Raw genomic sequence first — 22,216 nt, forward strand, 5'->3', positions numbered from 1 at the left:
ATGGCTGGGGCTGGGCCAGGCTGAAGTCAGCAGCCAAGAGTTTTAACTGGGTCTTCCACATGGGTGCAGGAGCCCAAGAACTTGGGCCATCTTCCACTGCTTTTCCAGGTGCATTAAGATTGGAAGTGGGATAGCAGGGCACCCCTATGGGATGCCGGCACTGCAGGCAGAGGCTTTACCACTATATCACACCACTGGCCCCCCACAGATGCTTTTTAAAAATGGAGGCTCCTCCCTGGCCCACATCTACTAGATCAGAACCTGTTCACACCCCCACCCCCAAGTTCCTTGGTGTTTTAGTTTGGGGTCTTCTGAGAAATGGTACTGATATGATCTAGAGATAGAAGAGAAGGGGTTGATGAGGGGAACTGGCTCACTTGATTATGTAGGCTAAGAAGTCCCACAATAGGCCCCCTGCAGGCTGGAAAACCAAGGAAGCCAGTAATATGACTCAGCTCAACACCCAAGGCCTCAGAACTAACAAAGCCAATGATGTCATTCTCAGTCCGAGGCTGAATCCCCAGTACCTGGAGGGTCACTGGTGCAAGTCCCAGAGCACAAAGACTGAGAAAACTGGAGTTCTGATGTCCAAGGGCGAGAGAAGGAGGGTGTTTCAGGGCCCAAAAAGAAAGCAAGAATTCACCCTTCTTCTATCATTTTGTTTTATCCAGGCTCACAGCTGATTGAAAGGTGTCTGCCTGCATTAAGGGAGGATCTTACCCACTTAGTCCACTAAGTCAAATGTCAACTTCCTCCCAGAAATGCCCTCACAGACACACCTGGGGCAGCCTCTCATTCTAATACAGTGCTGAACCACCTGGGTAGCCCTTTCAGCAGGAGGGAGACAGCTATGTACACAGACACTTTGAGAGTAATGAATACTTTGCCAGATATTTGGGTGACCTTTAATCCAGTCATGTTGACATCCAAAATCAACCATCACAGTGATTCTTCTATTCTAAAATTTGAGACTTCCTACCCTAAACCTGTTATGGGTATAGGTACAGTCATGCGTGGGACAGGAATATTGAGGATAAACATGTAAGAACAACCTTAACAGGAACGTGGTATATTTCCACTCAACAAAGATGGACTTTCTGAGGACTGAGACGAACAAAGCGTTCATTATTATGTCAACTACATTGACTCTGGTTGAGAGATGTAAGTGAACATTCCTACAACTACTTAAAGGTATTCTTTAAAGACTGTGATATAAGGAAGAAATTTCCCAATTCACATTCTCTATAGATGAGAGTGCTGGCCTCCTCTAGCATTTACATGATTTCAGTTATCTCCAAGAATGTTATCTACAAGTTAGCCAGCCATAAGGATTCTGTGTAACACATAACCAGAAAACCTCAGTGGTGCACAACAATACATACTGAGTTTTGCACATGAGTTGGTGGGCTGGCTGGCCGGGTGATTCTGTTGATCTCATTTAATACTTGGCTTGACAGGGCACCTTCGTGAGGTTGCAGTCAGTTGTAGGTAGGTTAGTTGACTCGACTGGCCTTAGATGGGCTTTCTCATTTGTCTGAGGCCTTGGCCAGAACATCTAGAACAAACTGTTTGCTCCAGGTGACTCATTCACCAGGGGCCTGGCCTAAGCATGGTGGGGTTTTGAGAGACAGGCAGAGAGAAGAGGAAGAAAGAAGAAGAAGAAGAAGAAGAAGGAGGAGGAGGAGGAGGAGGAGGAGGAGGAGGAGGAGGAGAAAGAGAGAGAGAGAGAGAGAGAGAGAGAGAGAGAGAGAGAGAGAGAGAAACATACAAGGTCTCCGAAAGCCTAGATCTGAAACTTGTATAATGCCAATTCTACTGCATCATATTGGCCAACCCAAGTCACAAGATAAGACCTGAATCAAGGAAATGGGGAAAATGGACTCCACCTCTTGTTGAGACAAACTGTAAAGTCATAGAACAAAGAGTTTGGGTGCATGGAGTACATTAATTAGGACTATTGATTCAAGCAATCGACTGCATTCACTACCTAAACTCTGTCTGTTCAAGTAATACAGTGTTAGAACATATACAGTTCTGAAGGCTATCGTGTTGGTCCTGAGCATACACCAGAAAGCAAGGCCTTGTGTGTCAAGAGTTTACTCTGCCAGTGATGGCCAGTGGCCAACATCAAGGCAAATGTGCAAAAGTTTTCAGGAAGTTAACAGTGGATATTTGCCTAGCAGTTACAACACTCATGTCCCACACTGGAGTTCCTGGGTTCGGTGCCCAGCTCCAGCTTCCTGCTAATGCAGACCCTGGGGACAGCCGGTGAAGGTTAGACTGAGCGTGTCTGTCCAGCCCAGCCAGTCATCAGGTTCCTGTCACCCATGTGAGAGGCCGGGATTGTGTTCTGGTTCCTGCCTTTGGTCCCCCAGCTATTTCAGGCATTTGTTTGGGTGACTTCTCTATCTCAGCCTTTCAGATAGATAGATAGATAGATAGATAGATAGAGTTTTTTAAAGGTCAGATCCTGATCCTATGGTCGATATTTAAAAAGGGAGAGAGAGAGAGAGAGAGAGAGAGAGAGAGAGAGAGAGAGAGAGAGAACGTATTCAGGAAATCATTTGAGATACTCAGAAACTTGTCCAAAGCCCACGGAAGGCAGTACGATCACCTTGAAGATCCTGTTTCTGTGCTGTGCAGAAATTCTAGTCAGGCTCCGGTTGTCAAGGAGATGCTGTTGTGTTGAAGTGGGACGCATCATTGTGCTAAAGACCCATGAAAATGGCTCCACTATGAATTGGCTTCAACCTCGGTTTCACCTATTTTCCAATTGAATAAATACACATATTTTTGCTTATAACTGGTTAGGCCCTGCAGTCTGACCAACTTCATCTTCTAACCTGATGTTGCACATATGAGCCGTCCACACCACCCACTGGATGTTTGTCCCTCCATCCCTTCCACCTACATCATAATGTTCCTTAGTTTGTAAATCCAAATCTTAGCTATCCTGTGTTTGCTTAAATATTACTTGTTTTAGAAACCTTCACTGACAGCAACCAACAAAAGTGCACTATTTTCTTCTTTATGTGGTGTAGAAGAAAAAGAGTAGCAATTAAAATCAGACAAATCCAAGAACAGTTCTACTATACACATAGTTAGACTTTGGACAAAGGGCTAAAGAGATTTTCTAACTGCTGGTTCACCCTCCAAATGGCTGCAACAGCTGGGGCTGGGGCAGGCCAAAGCCAGGAAACAGTAGCATCTTCCGGGTCTCCCACGTGGGTGGCAGGGGCTCAAGAACTTGGGCAATGCTCTGCTGCTTTCCCAGGCACATTAGCAAGGAGTCGGATCAGAAGCAGGGCAGCTTGGATTTGAACTAGTGCCCATACCGGCATTCTGGGCTGTGGTTTAACCAAGTATGCCATAACACCAGCCCCAAGCCTCTTTTTCTTAACTTTCTTTTTTTTCTTTCTTTTTTTTTTTTTAACTTTTATTTAATGAAATTAAATTTCCAAAATACAGCTTATGGATTACAATGGCTTCCCCCCCCCATAACTTCCCTCCCACCTGCAACCCTCCCCTCTCCCCTTCCATTCACATCAAGATTCATTTTCAATTCTCCTTATATACAGAAGATCAATTTAGTATATATTAAGTAAAGATTTTAACAGTTTGCACCCACACAGAAACACAAAGTGAAACATACTGTTTGAGTACTAATTATAGCATTAAATCACAATGTATAGCACATTAAGGACAGAGATCCCACATGAGGAGCAAGTGCACAGTGACTCCTGTTGTTGACCCAACAAATTGACACTCTAGTTTATGGCGCCAGTAACCTCCCTAGGCTCCCGTCGTGAGTTGCCAAGGCTATGGAAGTCTTTTGAGTTCACCGACTCTGATCATATTTAGACAAGGTTATAGTCAAAGTGGAAGTTCTCTCCTCCCTTCAGAGAAGGCACCTCCCTCTTTTTTTTTTTTTTTTTTTTAAGGGAAAGGGTTTATTGGGGAACACCCAACAGACTGGAGTGAAGGGGCGGTGAAAGGGAAAGAGAGAGAAAGAGAGTATAAGAGAGAAACAGAGAGGAGAGGAGCTAAAAGAGAGGAGAGAGGAGAGAGGAGAGAGTAGAGAGGAGAGAGCAGAGAGACGAGAGGAGCCAAGAGAGGCCAAGAGAGCGCAGGAGAGAAGGGCCAAGAGAGCAGAACCAAGAGAGCAGGAGGGAAGAGCTGAGAGAGCACGTGTTCAGGAACGGGCCCTTTTAAAACTTTGCCTGAGGGCGGGCAGGGAAGCAGGAGCAGCGAATCACATTAGGATGGGGAGTGGAGCCTGGCTCAGGTAGCTGGGCCATGCGGCCACCTGGCTAAAACTGCCCCAGTTTCCTAACATTCCCCCCTTTTGTTTTTTATAAAGCAGGAGTTGTATGGGATTACATTAGTCCCAAAAGTCCAGGAGGGGTAGAGGGACGATGATCTGTCTTTAGAGCTACTTCCTGCTGACATGGGGCGACGAGGTACTCTTCGCTGGCATGGGGTGATGTCTCAGGCCGCTGTCTCCTGGGTGGGGAGCCGAGTATATCCTTGTAGCAGCATTTGGTTGACCGCCTGGTTGTTGAAGGCCTTTGTTTGTTCCATTATAACCTGCTGTAAACACTTAGACACTGTAGTATACAAGTCAGGGTGAGAATAGCAACCAATGATCCTAAGAGTGGCATTAACCAGGTAATGAGAGGATTTCATAGAGGAGAGGAAATGGGGGGTAGGGGTCCTCTGGACCCTTGTGGGGACAGTTTGAAGGATGTGGCTTAAAGCTGATTCCAGCCAAGACTGGGAGAAAAGTCACTCATCTTTTGTAGGTAGAGGGGTTTGTCTGTAGAGAAATTCTGAACAATTATACAGCATTAAGTGGGGAAGAGGACCATCAGTATACACAGGTTGGGAGTAGAGCCATTGGTGGTAGAGTAGAGGTTATGATTACAAAGGAATGAGGCCCAAGTGCACTAGACCAAGTCTAGAACAAAGGACAGAGTCATTATTAGAGGAGCTAAGAAAGGTGCTGTCTAAGCTACAATTAAGTTTTCTGATTGAGAGGCAAATAGAACCTGACAGAAGGGGCTTGATAATAATCTGTTGGGCTTTAGGCCTTGTAAGTTAAAGAGGCCCAGACCTATCTATCTCTTCACATGGGGTACATCCTAAGGGAGGTGTGAACCTCCTGGGGGAAGGCACCCTGTTGACTTTCATTACTTAGCTGGCCTGGGAGGAGAGGTGGCCAGGTAAAGGCAGGTGGCATCTCTAACAAGAAATTTACAGTTCTGCCTGCAATGTTGCTTAACTTTCTAAAATGAGGATATCTATCTGCATGATTATTATCATGAAATAGTGTGCAAGATTTAAATTTGTTTACATTTAGAAGGTTCTTAAAAATGATGGCTATTTTATGACCCTATTATTTTCTATTTTGTGTGATATCCAACCAATGCCTTTTTTTTTAAATACACATCCCCCTTCTGAAAGACAATGGGATATATTACTGTCCTCTGCACTTTAGAGATGAGGAAATTAAGGCAACTTAATTTCCACAAAATTAAATAACTTATTTAAGAACAGATAGTTGCAATAGGGGAGTCAAGATTTGAATTTATTCTAGGATCCACTTTCTAATCTACTTATCTGTACTGCCCTGTCTTATCCTGCACTCAGAAATAAAACAAGACCCAAGTTTATCTGAGATCAAGGGAGAAGGAGTGGAAGACAAGGGAGTGATACAGGAAAGCAGTGAAAACCAATTGACTTGGACCAGTACTCAATCCCATCAGGTCCTCTGAGTGGGATGAAAAACAGGAAGCACTGGTCACAACTGATTAGTGTTAACTCCTTGCATTTCTGGTTGCTTGTGCCTCGTGGGAAGGTAGTTCCCTCTGGGATCCTATCACAAGCTCTCAGGGAAGTGCCAATGCAGGAGGCCAGAAGTAAGCAGTCCAGGGTCACATGAGCTGTACCTGTGAAATCTGGCCAAAGCCTGCAGAAATTAGTTTGAGGAACATTATGATGTAGGTGGAAGGGATGGAGGGACAAACATCCAGTGGGTGGTGTGGACGGCTCATATGTGCAACATCAGGTTAGAAGATGAAGTTGGTCAGACTGCAGGGCCTAATCGGTTATAAGCAAAAATATGTGTATTTATTCAATTGGAAAATAGGTGAAACCGAGGTTGAAGCCAATTCATAGTGGAGCCATTTTCATGGGTCTTTAGCACAATGATGCGTCCCACTTCAACACAACAGCATCTCCTTGACAACCGGAGCCTGACTAGAATTTCTGCACAGCACAGAAACAGGATCTTCAAGGTGATCGTACTGCCTTCTGTGGGCTTTGGACAAGTTTCTGAGTATCTCAAATGATTTCCTGAATACGTTCTCTCTCTCTCTCTCTCTCTCTCTCTCTCTCCCTTTTTAAATATCGACCATAGGATCAGGATCTGACCTTTAAAAAACTCTATCTATCTATCTATCTATCTATCTATCTATCTATCTATCTATCTATCTGAAAGGCTGAGATAGAGAAGTCACCCAAACAAATGCCTGAAATAGCTGGCGGACCAAAGGCAGGAACCAGAACACAATCCCGGCCTCTCACATGGGTGACAGGAACCTGATGACTGGCTGGGCTGGACAGACACGCTCAGTCTAACCTTCACCTGCTGTCCCCAGGGTCTGCATTAGCAGGAAGCTGGAGCTGGGCACCGAACCCAGGAACTCCAGTGTGGGACATGAGTGTTGTAACTGCTAGGCAAATATCCACTGTTAACTTCCTGAAAACTTTTGCACATTTGCCTTGATGTTGGCCACTGGCCATCACTGGCAGAGTAAACTCTTGCTTTCCCACGCTATTTCAGGCATTTTGGGGTTCTCTCTTCTCTGTGTCTCAAATAAATACATTTTTTTTTTTAAAATATCTTGATTCTATAATGGACTTTAAGAGGGAGAAGGAGAGGCAGAGGGAGAAGAGAGAAAAAGTATTCAGGAAATGATTTAAGATATTCAGAAACTTGGTTCACACAACACCAGTGCAGTAGGGATGAATCAAGGTGATTTAAGGCGCATCATACAAGAGGTGGTCATTACATGACTCTAGGCAAATAAAAGAAAAATTCAATGGGCTTTGAAAGATGAAGGATTTATTTATGTTAATTTAGGAGGTGGCCAATTCATGAAGAAGAATTAAAAATCCATGCCTCAAATTCTCTTAGAGTTTGATGATGGAAAGGTTTGGGTTCATCAGTGTTCTGAAACATGTCAAGTATGGGAGAAGAGACATTTTCTAGGACTGACTTTCTTCTCAACTGATAAAAAAAAAAAAAAAAAAAAAAAAAGGAAAGCCAGTGGCAGAAAGTGACATACATTGGAGATTCTGACTTGAATTCATAACTTTCACCATCTGGTAGAGTGGTCCTAAAATAAAAATGCAACACAGTTTTAAGCTTTACTGAATCTACTTTAGGATTAGGCTCAATCTATTTATTAAAACTAAAAAACTTATAAGTTGGCCAAAGAGGAAAGTTATCTAACCCCTTGTCTGAAGTGTGGATTACCCTTTTACTGTTTAGTGAAACATGGCGTGGTCATTGATATTACTAAGCAAGACATAAGCTGAATTAAGGTAAGAGAAGATGAAAGACTGGAGTTCAGATCTCCGCTGTGCCAATTCTCTAAGACTCCATTTCCTCGTCTGTGAAATGAAGATATCAAATATTTTATGTTATTATGAATTTTTTAAAGATTTATTTATTTGAAAGACAGTTACAGAGAGAGGTCTTTCATCCACTGGTTCACTCCCCAAATGGCCGCAATGGCCAGAGCTGGGCAGATCTGAAGCTAGGAGCCAGAAGCTGCTTCCAGGTCTCCCACACAGGTGCAGGGGCCTCCTCCACTGCTTTCCCAACTGGATCAGAAGTGGGGCATCTGAGACTCGAACTGGCATCCATATGGGATGCCGGTGCTGCAGGCTGGGGCTTTAACCCACTGTGCCACAGCGCGAGCCCCTATTTGTGAGTATTAAATGAAATCATTTATGTGAAAGGAAAACACACACACTTAAACATGGAGTTTTATTTTACTTTAAAAATGGTTCAAAGTTTTTAAGAGATTGATAAAGAGCTGGTATCAGAACAGTGGATTTTGATGGTCAGCGCCGTGGCTCACTTGGTTAATCCTCCGCCTGCGGTGCCGGCATCCCATATGGGCGTAGGGTTCTAGTCCTAGTTGCTCCTCTTCCAATCCAGCTCTCTGCTGTGGCCTGGGAGGGCAGTGGAGGATGGCCCAAGTGCTTGGGCCCCTGTACCCATGTGGGAGACCAGGGGGAAGTGCCTGGCTCCTGGATTTGGATCAGTGCAGCACCGGCCGTAGCAGCCATTTGGGGGGTGAACCAATGGAAGGAAGACCTTTCTCTCTGACTCTCTCTCACTGTCTAACTTTATCTGTCAAATAAATTTAAAAAAAGAAAAAAGAAAGGTGGATTTTGAATTGGGGGAGAAGCTGTGGAAAGTCTGTGCTGTTGGCTGAGTTTAGTCTGATTTGTCCTGTCCTTTATCTCCTAGCTCTGCCCCCTCAGTGACTGAATACTGTTGAAAGAAACTCTAATCAGCCAGGAGCTTGGTTATTGTTGTTGTTGTTGGGTCTTTCTTCTTCTTCTTCTTCTTCTTTTTTTCCCCCTGATCTCCCATTATAGCTGAACACGGGGTACAAAGGAAGAGTTCTTAGGTTTGAATTTTTATGAAGTGAATTAAGAAAAATGTGAAGTTAGGACTTTTGCTGGAAAACCTTCCATAACAGACTTTACACAACACTTACTGTTTTCCCAAGGCCCATTTTACATTTCTACTTGGAAATCTTACTATCACTTCACATTACAAATGCATAATCTTCCCCTTTCTATTTTATTTCCATGAACAACACTATTCTCTCGGCTGTCTTTTATCCAAACTCAGTACCATATTGTGTATTTCAGATACATTAGTATATTCACCTAATTCTCAAACATTTCAATTAAGTGTTACTTCCCCAGACAGTGGCTTGGAAATCAAGGCTCAGAGAGATTAGATTACTTCTAAGATCACAAAGCTAGTAGGATGTTAAAAAGAGAGACATTTGAAAATAGTCCCTAACCATATGCTTAATTCCCGTTTCCCCATTCTAATTACTATTGGCCAACAAAAGGTGATAAAAATAATTTGTCTCTTAGATCAAAACTGAGATTTCAAAAAGTAACAATTATTGGGGCAGGTGCTGTGGTGCATTAGGTTAATCCTCTGCCTGTGGTGCTGGCATCCCATATGGGTGCCAGTTCTAGGCCTGGCTGCTCCTCTTCCAATCCGGCTCTCTGCTACGCCTGGGAAAGCAGCAGAAGATGGCCCAAGTCCTTGGGTCCCTGCACCCACATGGGAGACCCAGAAGAAGCTCCTGGCTCCTGGCTTCAGATTGGACCAGCTCTGGCCATTGTGGCCACTTGGGGAGTGAACAAGCAGATGGAAGACCTCTCTGTCTCTCCTTTTCACTGTCTGTAACTCTATCACTGAAAATTTAAAAAAAATTTATTATATTAATATGATATTTATTATATATTTATTATTATAAGAAGTTTAATAAGTTAGATAATATTTTAAACTATTTAATATTTTAATATTATATTTATTATATGTTTATTATTATAAAAATAAATGAAATCTTTTTATTAGAAAAGGTAACAATTACTACATCTTACTCAATTTACACTACCACAATAAATAGTTAGCAATTATAAGAAATATCGAAAGAAAGATGTGGGTTAGGAAAAAATTAGGGAAAATAGTGATTCTTACAATTCTGATATCCTCTGAATGCATGCCTCAATAATCAAGCAGAAACTAACCTAGGCAAGAATGCTACACCAATGTAAACAAATGAATCACACAAACAATTGATGAGGCTCGGTTTTGCCAATTTTATTGAACCAATAAAATTCCTACTAAGAACAATGAAATAAATTTCTGCAAGTATAAATGTGATACAGTTTAACAAAACCCATTGTTCTGTACCTATAAATAGATTTTCAAAATGTCATAAAAAGTGCAGTTATGAATTGTTGTTAACATGTTAATACACACAGTTCCTTTATTTCAAATGTGTTTGTCTTGACTCACTAACAGTTCCTTCTGCATCTGTTCAAATAATATTACCCAACCCTCCAAAAAAAAAAAAAAAAAAGAGGCATTAAAGCACTAGAATATTACACATAAACTGATCCAGTCAGGTCAGCTTTAGTCAGAATTGTAAAATCAGCAACATAAGAAAAATAAAACCTAGTTATACATACAAAAAGCTTTCATGGGTTCTGTAAGCTCCTTAACTGCTGACTCATGTGGAGGGCATCAAGAATTGAAGAGGCTTATATGGTTAACTACTTCAGACTATAGCTACAGCAGGGTCTGGTTTGCCAGAACAAGTTTAAAGTGGCTGTTTATTAAGTTTCCTATTTTCAGAATTGAAACTATAAATATAAGACCATATTTTGACACTGAAACTTGTGTGAATCCTAAATTGCATCAATGATCTATTTGATAAAAGCTTATTCTAATTTAAAATCTTATAGAGTAAGAGACTGATATATATAGCAGTCTTAAAGATCACGTCATCTGCCTTACATTAGTCCAAAGTCACGTGCTTCGTAAAAACAGTTACAGTAACAAAGCACAGGACTACAAAGGCAAAACATCACAGCTTCTGATTACATTGAATAAAAAGTACCAAAGAACGCAAAAGATAATTCTGTAATACTGATGAATTAAAGAACTATAATAGACATTTCACAGCATGCTACATATATCGCTCACAACTTAAGGGTAAAATGATGTCTAAAAGTGAAATTCAAGAAGTTGGCAATCTGATTTCATGTGCAATTCAGCTACAAAGTCTTAATATATACATTCATCATGTAGCTGCCTGCAAAATCAGGATTAAAAAAAAACACAAACAAGTTTTCAAGTTCAAATCCTATTTCATAAGTTAAAGGATACATCCAGTTCTTCCATGACCAGGAAAGTTATTTTCAGATTCAAAGGAGCTAATGTGAGTAGCAAGGACATGTTCCAAGTTGACCTGACAGGGTTCTTCTCACCTTGATCAGACTGTGCATGCACATGTGCCTAGTCTATCAGCATTGAGAAGTTCGCCAGATTGGCTTGTGGTTTGCTTTCCACGTTTGTGTTATTTCAGGTTGAATAGAGTTAAGTGTGGCGAGAAAGAGGAAGGGGAAAATCTTATTTTCTCTTTAGAAAAGATGTGAATGCAAAGGAAATATTTGCACTAGAGTTTAGAATCACTTTCCTTGGCAAACAGGGTGTCATTTAACTTTTAACTTTTAATTTAGAGAACCCGAGGAAATCAGAAAGGAAAAAAAAAAATCTCACTACATTACAAAGGAAATTTCTTGGCCACCCAACTGATATTTTTCCTTTACTTTTTAATCCTTCTTTATCAGACTTGGGAGAGCTACTCAAAATTTTGCAAAAACTGGTTAATATAAGAAAGATGTATAATTAACTTTACTCTGTACCATAATGTCTGCACTTCACTGATCAGGATTCATGAACAATATTTTAACATTAAAGACCAGAGATTCTCTTTCCCTCTTAAATAGTCTTTCTGTAGAAATTATACATTCATTTTTTAAAAGAGGTTAACTTGAGGGGTGCAAGAAAATAGACTGTTTTAGCAAAATTTACATACCAAAAATTATACTTATTATATTTAGATATACTAATGTTTGATGTTGTCCTAAGAACTGTAACATGGGACATTTGTTCTAAAGGCTATTTTATGGTGTATACTGCATTATTTCATAGATTCCCACAAGCATTCAAAAGAATCAGGTATTCATTCTCTTTTTCTCTCTACATTATTTTCTTTTTCAATTCTGTACTTCTACTGGGTACAGTCATAATTAGGTTAAACCTATAATGAACAGTTCATGACACACGATTTAATAAAAAGCCATCCCTTCAGTGTCCATTAAGTCTCCTCTCTTAACTAGGCCACCGATTCACTCCTGGGCCCTTAAAGGCATTTGTTGGACACTGCTGTCAGGTTGGGTTGTTCAAGAACGAAATGGAAAACATCCGAATACTACCATACATCATAATAATCTGTACTTTGTTAAACAAGGTGGTTCATCTGCAAGTCAGATAACCGCCTACAGATAAAGATGGCCCATGTTAGAAACCTGACATTCTTTTACATCTTGACCACCACGATGTGCACACGGGTGGGAGAGGAGCGGCTGTGCCTTTCCCCTCTGCACCCTCCCGCTTCCTTAGTGATACTTTCTGGACATACCTGAAGTGCAGCTAGGGGAACAAAGACTACAAAGTCAATGCATTCCCTTCTTTTCATCCCATAGAACATTTCCCCTCATGTGAATAGGACAGGAATGAGGGTTAGAGGCTTGGTCTAACACAGGTAAGTCTGGTCAAACCCTTATGTTCTCAATTTTGTGATATTTTATCTCTATTATAAATTAAATGGGCTTTTGTGATCTAGTCTGACCATCTGAATGTCCTATTAGAAATGAGTTTCAAGGCCCAAGCAATACCAACAAAACAAATGTCTGAAACACCACTTGGTTTGTATGCCAGATATTTCCTGTTCCACTGAAAGGATACAGGTCAACCTGGATCGCAAGAGAATTTTAACTCTACATTCAAATAACTTGGACTAACACCAGTATTCATTAACCTAATATAGATTCAAGTTAAGATGGCAGTTCAATCACTTTAAAATCCTGCAAACTGCTAAATTCTGCATGGTAGAAATAGTTCAATTTCTGTATCATGTATAAATATAAAGATTCCTACTTTGATAGAAGGCAAAAGTCTTTTATGATTTATTTAAAATATGGAAGTAGTATTACTGAACAACAGAGAGTGAATCCATGAAAAGGTTGGATACTCTGAATTTATAGGCTCTTTGGGGATGAGGTAGAGGAGAGCAAGACATTTTGGCAGCTGGGAAAGGGGAGAACAACATGGGCTGCACAAGATTACACTTGATGCTATGTAACACCTAGTAAGGGGTCTAGGGCAAAGGTTAGTCACAATGTATATAGCTACATTGGTTAAGGGATGGAGAGGGAGATGGGACAAAACCATATTCTTAATCGATGGAGCAAGAGTAACTCAGAAAATGCTGGTGACTTTCAGCAGGTGGCTGGTGATATTTGATTTGGATTGTGAAAGGTGTTCAGACCCAGATGGGCTGAAGGAAGGGGAGGAGAGTGCATATGTAGAGGTTGAGGCACTTAGAGGAAGAGAAAGCAGGCCGGAAAGGGTGGGCTGGTTGCAGGTAGGAGCTCCCATGCGGGAAATGTTTCCTTTATGTTAGAAGGTACCATGCTGAGGACAGCCAGACTCTGCTGGATGTCCCATGTGTTCTGTATAAACTTTTCCTTCCTCACAGGGCTCTGCCTTGACATAAACCTCTCTACCTCTATGATCCATTTCACCCCAGCTCCTTTTGTTCTAGGTCTCACCTGAGCAGACATTGCTAACTAAGCCAAATTAGCAGTGAAATAGATTCCACACACAGGTGGGCATTTAAGTGTGTTGACTGAGATAAACGTATTCACATTACAGTACTGCTCTGAGGAAAGGCTTCCTAATTTGATGCTCAGTCTCCAGAGGGATGTAGTAGGGAAACACAGTTTATGACCACGGCCACCTAGGATAGATTCTGGCTTCAACACAAATTGTGTAACTTAAACTTGATCGGAACAGAAGAGCCACAAGTCTTTCAGTTTGCTATTAAATGGTATTAACAAAATTTCATATACTATTTATATACTCTGTGCAAGACCAACTCTTTGTTTAAAAGGAAAAAAAAATGTCCTATGAGAAAGAGAAGTGTTTAAGGTCTTGCTTTCCAGAAAAACAATTCAGAATGTCTTAAAAAACAACATTAAAACAAATGGAAAAACTTATTTTACTATCACAGTGCAAATCATTTTTATAACTTGCACTGAAATTTGTTGCTTTCCCTGATAAATTGTCCATATAGTTTAAAATAATCTTACCTTCATGTGTGCATGTACTTTTCACTAAATACAGTGAACTATTTTAAGTACAGATCTGTAATTGTTCATTGAAAATTTTAATTTGCTGCAGCATAAAAATTCAAGATTTTAGATCAAAAGAACTTCATAAGCTAGAAAGGAAAAAGTTGCTTTGGAATAAAATTAATTCGCTTTTAGAGGCATTTAAGATCTTCATGAGACATAATAATACAATTAAAATAGGGGCTCTGGTTCAAATTTTATATGATTTCGATATAAAATTTAACATTGAGTCTTCTGTCTCCAAAAATAGCCCTGTGTTGCTCTGACACTATTTAAAACCATAGTTAAAGGCCAAGGCCATACCCTAGATTCCATGTTAGCCGTCTTTTTAAAAAGTACCCCAAAGGGACAAATCTTCCTGAAGCTGAGACAATGAACTGAGTTCAAAAAGGTAAAGAAGATAATAACCAGTCCAGTCTCAAAAGCCTCATCTCCCCTAGTTATCACGAGTTCACCCAAGGAAGTCTACTCTGAAGAGTCCAATGAGGCACCAGCCTGGCCACTCCCACTGTCAAGTGGGCTAAAGGACAGATTTACTTTCAGATGGAAGGGTATTTCCATATTCCTTAAGGTGATTTGAGAAATTAAGAATTATTACTGAAGCTGGAAAACTTGAAATTCTAAAGTAAACAGACATTATTCAAGCATATCCACTAGTGGATTGTTAGACTAATTTCAACATAATAAGCAAGAAATTAAAGAATTCACATTCACATGTGCTTTTTTTTCATGCACACTTGCACATTTAAGTTTGGCACAATGTGAGCCCAAGGTGTAAATTACCATATTGTATAATCATATCAGTATACCAATTGAGCCAGATAATTTTTTTAAAAATATCACATTTTAATATAAAAAGCTATAATATAAATTACTACATAGTAAATTCAATACTCTGAAAAAATACCACCCTGGAAAACCGCATCAGAATTTCAAGTTTGCATCAGATAAGGAATTAACAGCAAACTTGTAAAACGGTATTCACAACCTGGATGCTGGGCATGCTGCATCTTGGAGGTGCTCTGGCACCTTCAAAAATCAATTCTTCTAGGCTGGTTCACTGAGGTCCATAAAGATTGTTTTGTGTTTGATACTAGTTCCAAGTCAACTTATTTTCCTGATTATTGATGAGACATTTAATGCTGAGCTAAAAAGAAAATTTGGTAGAAAACAGATCTATTAAAGGCACTAATATTTCCATAACCCAAACTCCAACTACTTATATTTCTGGGGAAAAAAATAAAAATCAAAAACTAAGTGGCCATTTTAGTTTCTTAAACCTTGTTTCTCCTTTTGGTCTCAAGCTCATGTGGTGTTCTATGAGAATTTCTCCTCCTTTTCAATATGTATAAAAATCACTTTTCCTCCTGTAATACAGTTCACCTGCACAAAAATATAGGGCTATTAACTGAAAGGATTCTAGTTTTAAAAATGTAGAACAAAAGACATCCTCAACTTGAAAGCTCTAAAGTTAGGGAATTCCCACGCACATCTATGTTGCCATCTGTGTTTTGTCATTCTCCTAAATACTTTCTTTGTATTTAATACATATCTATATAAGGTGATATTTAATAAAATCAACCCATGGCATATGCAATAAACAAAACGGAAGAGATCTGGCATGAGTTCTTCAAATAATCTCTTGAAATAAACCACCCTGTCTTCAAAAACATTAGTAATTTTTCCCTCACATGGAAGATTTCAAACAAGATCCTGGAATCCAAAAAATGCAAAACCACCTTATGTTAATAAGTTTACAGTCATCTTTGTTTCCTTATATGGAACAAAATATAAAGGAAAGAAATCTAATGTACTGTACCAGAAAAAGGTGATAAATGTAAAGGGGAAATGATCTAACAAAACACTAGTCCAAGATTCTTTATGAGAGAAAAAAGAAAGTCCTATATAACAGGATAACAAGTCTAAAATGAAATATCTGTGGGAACTATAACAGAAAATTTTAACTATATTATTTACTATGAAAAAATTGATTTTTTCAAAAAACTAACATACATCTGTAAAATTCAAGTCACCCTTAATTAACCAAAAAGTGTAGAAGCAGTGCAGTTGTGTCCTACTGGATAGTTGTAAGCATCTCTTTAGGCACTTCACTGGTTCATTAACGTAATACAAATTAAAGCTATAAACACATAATGTTGTGCTTTCTGAAGACAGTCTAATCAAGCAACATAAACCAATGCAAAAATGTGACTTTTTGGCTGCCTGTTCCTCCCCTACAACTTGATATCATTTTTTTAACCAGTTGTCCAAAGAGATTTTTCTTGGGGAAGGAAATGCTTTGGCATTATGAAAATAACATTGTTCAACCCCAGTAAGATAAAACTGAAAAAAAGCCTTGTGCAATAAAGAAATTTGAACAAAATTTCTTTATGGCTCTCTGTTTAAAAGGACACTTCTACAGTGACACGTCAGGGGCAAAGTTTAGTTGATTATTTTTTTGAACATATTGCACTCTTTTTGTTGTTGTTCAATCACATTAATGCATAGAAACACAATTTTTAACTTTGAATAATAAAACCGCTTAACCTATTATATGAAGGAAAGTCATGGAAAATCATTTCTAAAAGCCTAACAGAAAAAAAAAATAGGCATATTAACCTTCCTTTGCTTACTGTAATACAGAAAGAACTTTGAGAAAAGAAAAATGTGCAAAGAAAATTTTTGGTCAGTTTTGTATGGGAACAGGTTCATATGCGCCAACTAAATGAAGTGTAAGCAGCACTATGAGCACTGATTATTTAAGATGACTGAGGATAACTGTCAGTGATAGAAAGGATTGTACATAATTCCATTTTTAATATTTACATCTGATATGGAAACTGAAACTTCAGTTTTAGGAAAGAAAGAAAATAGCTGAAATTTGGCATTTCAGTAGCATGCTATAGGATTCATCATGATTAATTTCACATTAAATTATGGTCAATGGCTGTATCACATTTCATGTTATCGCCAATAGCAGTAAAAAAAACTGAACAAATGAAAAAAACCAAACCAAACAAAACAAACAACAGTGCCTGACAAATAATCTTCTGGGGACACAAACATGTGTCCAGTGAGCAGCTTGGTTCAACGGCGCATGCTTTCTTCCACCAGATTTAGGACACAACATGAAAATTTTAGAATGGCCAGAGAAGGCCATTCCTTGCTGAATTCCAATATCTGAAAAACAATTGCTTGAACAGATTGTAAGCGCTTTTCCTTATTTTTTTTTTTTTAAAAAAAGGGAAAGGAAAAAAAAATACACAAACACAAACCCAAAAGCACTGAAGTTAAGCATTAACAAACCAGGTTCGTAATTTATGATCAGTATCCAAAAATCCAACTATAAACAATGCAAAGTAGTGCTCCTCAGTATTATTTTTGCAATTGTTAGTAATGTTAAGCATCAAGAAAAATAAAACACATCATTGCACATTACAGCCGCAAAAAAAGAAAAAAACAAAACGACTAAACTTTTGACACTAGAGAACTGAATAATTTTTGATGTTATATCACAAACAGCTTCTGATGTATATCTTATGTGAAAAGGTCTTTACACGCATATGACATTTCCCTGGCTGATACTTCAGGTTAAATGCCGAGTTATGGCACGAAGAGCATAAAGAAGTTCAGCTTGCATCCGGGCTTCCATTAAGAGTAGATTTACATGGACCTAGAATTGCAAATGTTTATCAGTTTAGTAACCATTATAAAAACTTCAGATTTCAATTTTTTTTAATTCAGACATTTACAAAGATTTTTTATGTGTATATAGACAACACACAAACACACATGCTTGGGCACGTTTATGTATGTATGTGATGTAACATTCAAACTTGCATTTTCAAAAAATGACTCTGCAAGCAATAAAAATGAATCATAATGTCTAAAAAATTCCCATAATTTTGTTACACTATATGTATGTTATGTAAAGGCAATCAACCTTTTGGACTATAAAATAAAACTAATTTATGAATTACAATTATCCTACAAATTACACTTTCTTCGAGTTGTCAATTTTTACATAGCTAGAAATTAGCCCTATATTTCTTTCTTTTCCTTTCTTCCTTCTTTCCTCCCTCCCTCCCTCCCTCCCTCTCTCTCTCTCTCTTTCTTTGAAAGGCAGAAAGAGAGAACGAGGGAGACAGAGAGAGAAAGAACTCCCATTATCCACTGGTTCACTCCACAAATGCCCAAAATAGCTGGGGCTGGTCCAGGCTGAAATCAGAAGCCAGGAAATCAATCCAGTTTCCTCAGTCCGGGGCAGGGACTCAATTACTTGAGCCATCATCAATTCAACCCAGGGTGTACAAATGCAAGAAGCTGGAAATGGTAGTGGAGCTGGGTCTTGAACCCAGGCACCCTGATAATGGGATGTGGGCATTATGAGTGGCAAAACTTCCTAGTCTACTTGGAAAATTCTAAATGAAAATCTGGTGCTGAAAGCAGTTCTTAATTAGTGTCTGATACTCATTAGGTAGGTATAGCTCAATTAGACTCTTTTAGTCAAAACTGTGAAAGGGTACTTCTTTTAGGGATACTTCTCAGCTGACAGGTTACAATGAATACACACAAGTTTTCAAAAATTTACTATAAAGAAATGTGTTAGGATACATTTAGATTATTTCCAAATCTTTCTACAGGTTGAATGTATTATTGGATATATTCTGGTAAGTAAAGAAAACTTTCAGATACAATCTGGAAAAGTAGCTAAATCTAGTGCAAACATATAAATACAACATAAAGATCCATCAAGAAGAGATGCTGTAGACAAAAGGAGTATTTACTTATGTGTGATTGGCTCTAAGACCTCAAAAAAAAAAAAATCTGTTAGGAAGTAGCGTCATAACATTCTCTGCCAAGGCCACACAGTTAATTTGTGAATTTTAGGACCCTGAAAGGATTTTCTTATTCTCAACTTTGAAATTGTGGTATAAAGATGATTTCTGGGACTTCATGGTTAAAAGATCTAGAACTTGGCCAGCGCTGCAGCTCAGTAGGCTAATCCTCCGCCTTGCGGCGCCGGCACACCGGGTTCTAGTCCCGGTCGGGGCGCCGGATTCTGTCCCGGTTGCCCCTCTTCCAGGCCAGCTCTCTGCTGTGGCCAGGGGAGTGCAGTGGAGGATGGCCCAAGTCCTTGGGCCCTGCACCCCATGGGAGACCAGGAGAAGCACCTGGCTCCTGCCATCGGATCAGCGCGGTGCGCCGGCCGCAGGGCACCTACCGCGGTGGCCATTGGAGGGTGAACCAACGGCAAAAGGAAGACCTTTCTCTCTGTCTCCCTCTACTGTCCACTCTGCCTGTCCAAAAAAATAAAAAATAAAAATAAAAGAAATGTATCAAAAGATCTAGAACTTAAGGGCTGTACTTATATTATTATGTTGATAAAGATTCTTAACTTTTATTAGGTTTTTTTTTTTCTTTTGACAGGCAGAGTGGACAGTGAGAGAGAGAGACAGAGAGAAAGGTCTTCCTTTGCCGTTGGTTCACCCTCCAATGGCCGCCGCGGTAGCGCGCTGCGGCCGGCGCACCGCGCTGATCTGATGGCAGGAGCCAGGTGCTTCTCCTGGTCTCCCATGGGGTGCAGGGCCCAAGCACTTGGACCATCCTCCAGTGCACTCCCGGGCCACAGCAGAGAGCTGGCCTGGAAGAGGGGCAACCGGGACAGGATCGGTGCCCCGACCCGGACTAGAACCCGGTGTGCCGGCACCGCAAGGCGGAGGATTAGCCTAGTGAGCCGTGGCGCCGGCCTTTATTAGGTTTTTGACTTAAACAATGATTCCTAAATATTTTATCCAGAGAAATATTCTTATATAACAATATATTTGTCTCAAGAATCCAGTATTATATTGTCAAAGTACTACATTACTAAACTGGAACAGGAAACTATTGTTCTAAAGGATTAAATTTAGTGGGTAGCATTAAATAATCTCTAAATGGATAGTCTCTAGATCAAGATACAACTGTGCCTATAATAATATCTCAGAAGGTATACTTTTTGTAATAGTTAAAAGAGTAGACAATTTTCACATGTATTTTGAAGATATCAATATTCAGATCTAATCTTTTAAAGGCTATGCTAAAAGTTACTTTCTATACTATGTTGGACAAAGCTTATAATCAAAATTTAGTTAATAGTCAATAACAAAAAATAGTCAATAGTCAATAAATAACTAATAACTGATAGTTAATAAACTTGAAATTAAAAAAACATTTTAAAAAGATAGCTAGCTACACGGTGCCACTTCCATTTCAGGGGTCCTGATTTAATGCCTTCATGTGTCATTTTTCATAGTCATTATTTATTACACTGGACACTGGCGGACATCTTGGTGATGAGACACTGACCTTTTCTGAGTGCTTGAATTGCCGCCAGTAACTATCGTACATGCGCTTTGTGGTTCTCTCAGGATAGCAGGTCACTGTCTTAATGTAAACCTTCAGGCTTCGTTCAAGTAATTGGTTAACTTCTCCATAATCATAGTCATCATACCTATGAGAAATATGACAACAGCTTTTCAATGACAAAAATTAAAAGTTTTAATTTCTGAAGTTGTGCTAAGAAACATTGATTGTCTAGTAATTGAATATCAAAAATTCATTAATTAATTCATCTAATAGCTGAGTACCTATTATGTGTCACATACCCTTCAAGGCACTGGGGACACACTAGTGAACAAAATAGACAAAAATCCCTGGGCTTATCAAGCTTAAATTCTACTGGGGAAAAATTAAGGAGGTAGACATAAAGTGTGTCAGCTGGCGACAACTGCTATGCAGAGGGAACGGGACTGTGGTCTTGGAGATGAGAAGTCCTGATTTTAAACAAGGTGGGCAGGAAGGTTTCTCTAAGAGCAAATACCAGAAGGTGAAGAAGGAGCAAGTGTAAAGGCCCTAAGGCAGGAGCCAGGTGTTTCAAGGAAGAAAGAGTAATTATGTGTCAAATGTGTCTGAATGGTGAAATAAGATAACCTGAGCACTGCAAGTAAACATATGGTGATCACTGGTACCCTCATTATGAGCAGCTCTGCTGTCATGGTAGGGGCAATAGACTATATTGTAAGAGGTTCAAGAGAGAATGGGAGACGAGAAAATGGTAGCAGTGAATACACAAAACCTTTTCAAAGAGATTTGTTTGGCATGGGAGCAGAAATATTAGGTAATAGGGGAAAAAGGAGGACGAAGATAAAGTTTTCTCTAAATGTGGCAGAAATAACAGCATATTTCCATACCGATAGGCAAGATCCAATACAGAAAAAAAAGCTGATTCGATAGGAGAAAAGAGGGAGCACTTTTAGAACAGAGACCTTCAGAAGATGAGAGAAGATGGGTTGTGCAGAAGTCCACAGGAGCAGATAGTCCATCCACAGTAACAGAAGATACAGCAGAGTAAAAGGCACAGTTGCAGCCAGGTGGACAAACATGGTATTGGGAGCTTGTGGAATTTCTCTCCCAGCTAATTTTTTTTTTTTTTTTTGACAGGCAGAGTTAGAGAGAGAGAGAGAGAAACAGAGAGAAAGGTCTTCCTTTTTCCATGGTTCACCCTCCAAGTGGCAGCTACGGCCGGCACTTTGCGGCCGGTGCGCTGCACCAATCCAAAGCCAGAAACCAGATGCTTCCTCCTGGTCTCCCATGTGGGTGCAGGGCCCAAGCACTTGGGCCATTCTCAGCTGCCTTCCAGGGCCACAGCAGAGAGCTGGACTGGAAGAGGAGCAACCGGGACAGAATCTGGCACCCCAACCGGGACTAAACCCGGGGTGTTGGCACCGCAGGTAGAGGATTAGCCTATTGAGCCATGGCACCGGTCTCTCCCAGTTAATTTTTAACCCAAATGTAATACTTAGTTTTTTAAACAAGTATATCAATCATTTTATATAAAGGTTTTTATTTATAAAGTGTGTATGTGTGTGTGTGTGTGTGTGTTTTCAAATATGATAGCTCTCTGATAACTTATTTTCTACGGTCAATGGGAGTTATTATAGTATATAATAATTATGCTACAATAGCAGTGTCTTTTACATAGAATGTCACATTTTTAGTTCATTTGTTGGGAAATTTTGGGTTTCTTTCAGGTTAAATAGAAAATCCTTTGCTTAACAAGCTGAATTCTAATTCCATTCTATAA

The 22,216-nt window shown here is 39.7% G+C and overlaps 1 protein-coding gene across 2 annotated transcripts in view; it reads right to left on the reverse strand.

Moving 5' to 3' along the window:
• Nucleotides 1–9,913: 9,913 nt before the first annotated feature.
• The window catches only part of SESN3 (sestrin 3), an 84,327-nt gene continuing 72,024 nt past the window's right edge, over nt 9,914–22,216 (reverse strand). For both annotated transcript variants that reach the window (XM_062196898.1, XM_062196899.1), the window contains 2 exons: nt 20,440–20,584; nt 9,914–17,764 (listed from right to left, as the gene is read on the reverse strand). In XM_062196898.1, coding sequence (XP_062052882.1) covers nt 17,678–17,764; nt 20,440–20,584 — 232 coding nt within the window. In that variant the 3' untranslated portion in view covers nt 9,914–17,677. The remainder of the gene's footprint in view (nt 17,765–20,439; nt 20,585–22,216) is intronic.

This window comes from Lepus europaeus, chromosome 7 (genome assembly GCF_033115175.1).
Source record: "Lepus europaeus isolate LE1 chromosome 7, mLepTim1.pri, whole genome shotgun sequence".
Lineage (NCBI taxonomy): Eukaryota > Metazoa > Chordata > Mammalia > Lagomorpha > Leporidae > Lepus > Lepus europaeus.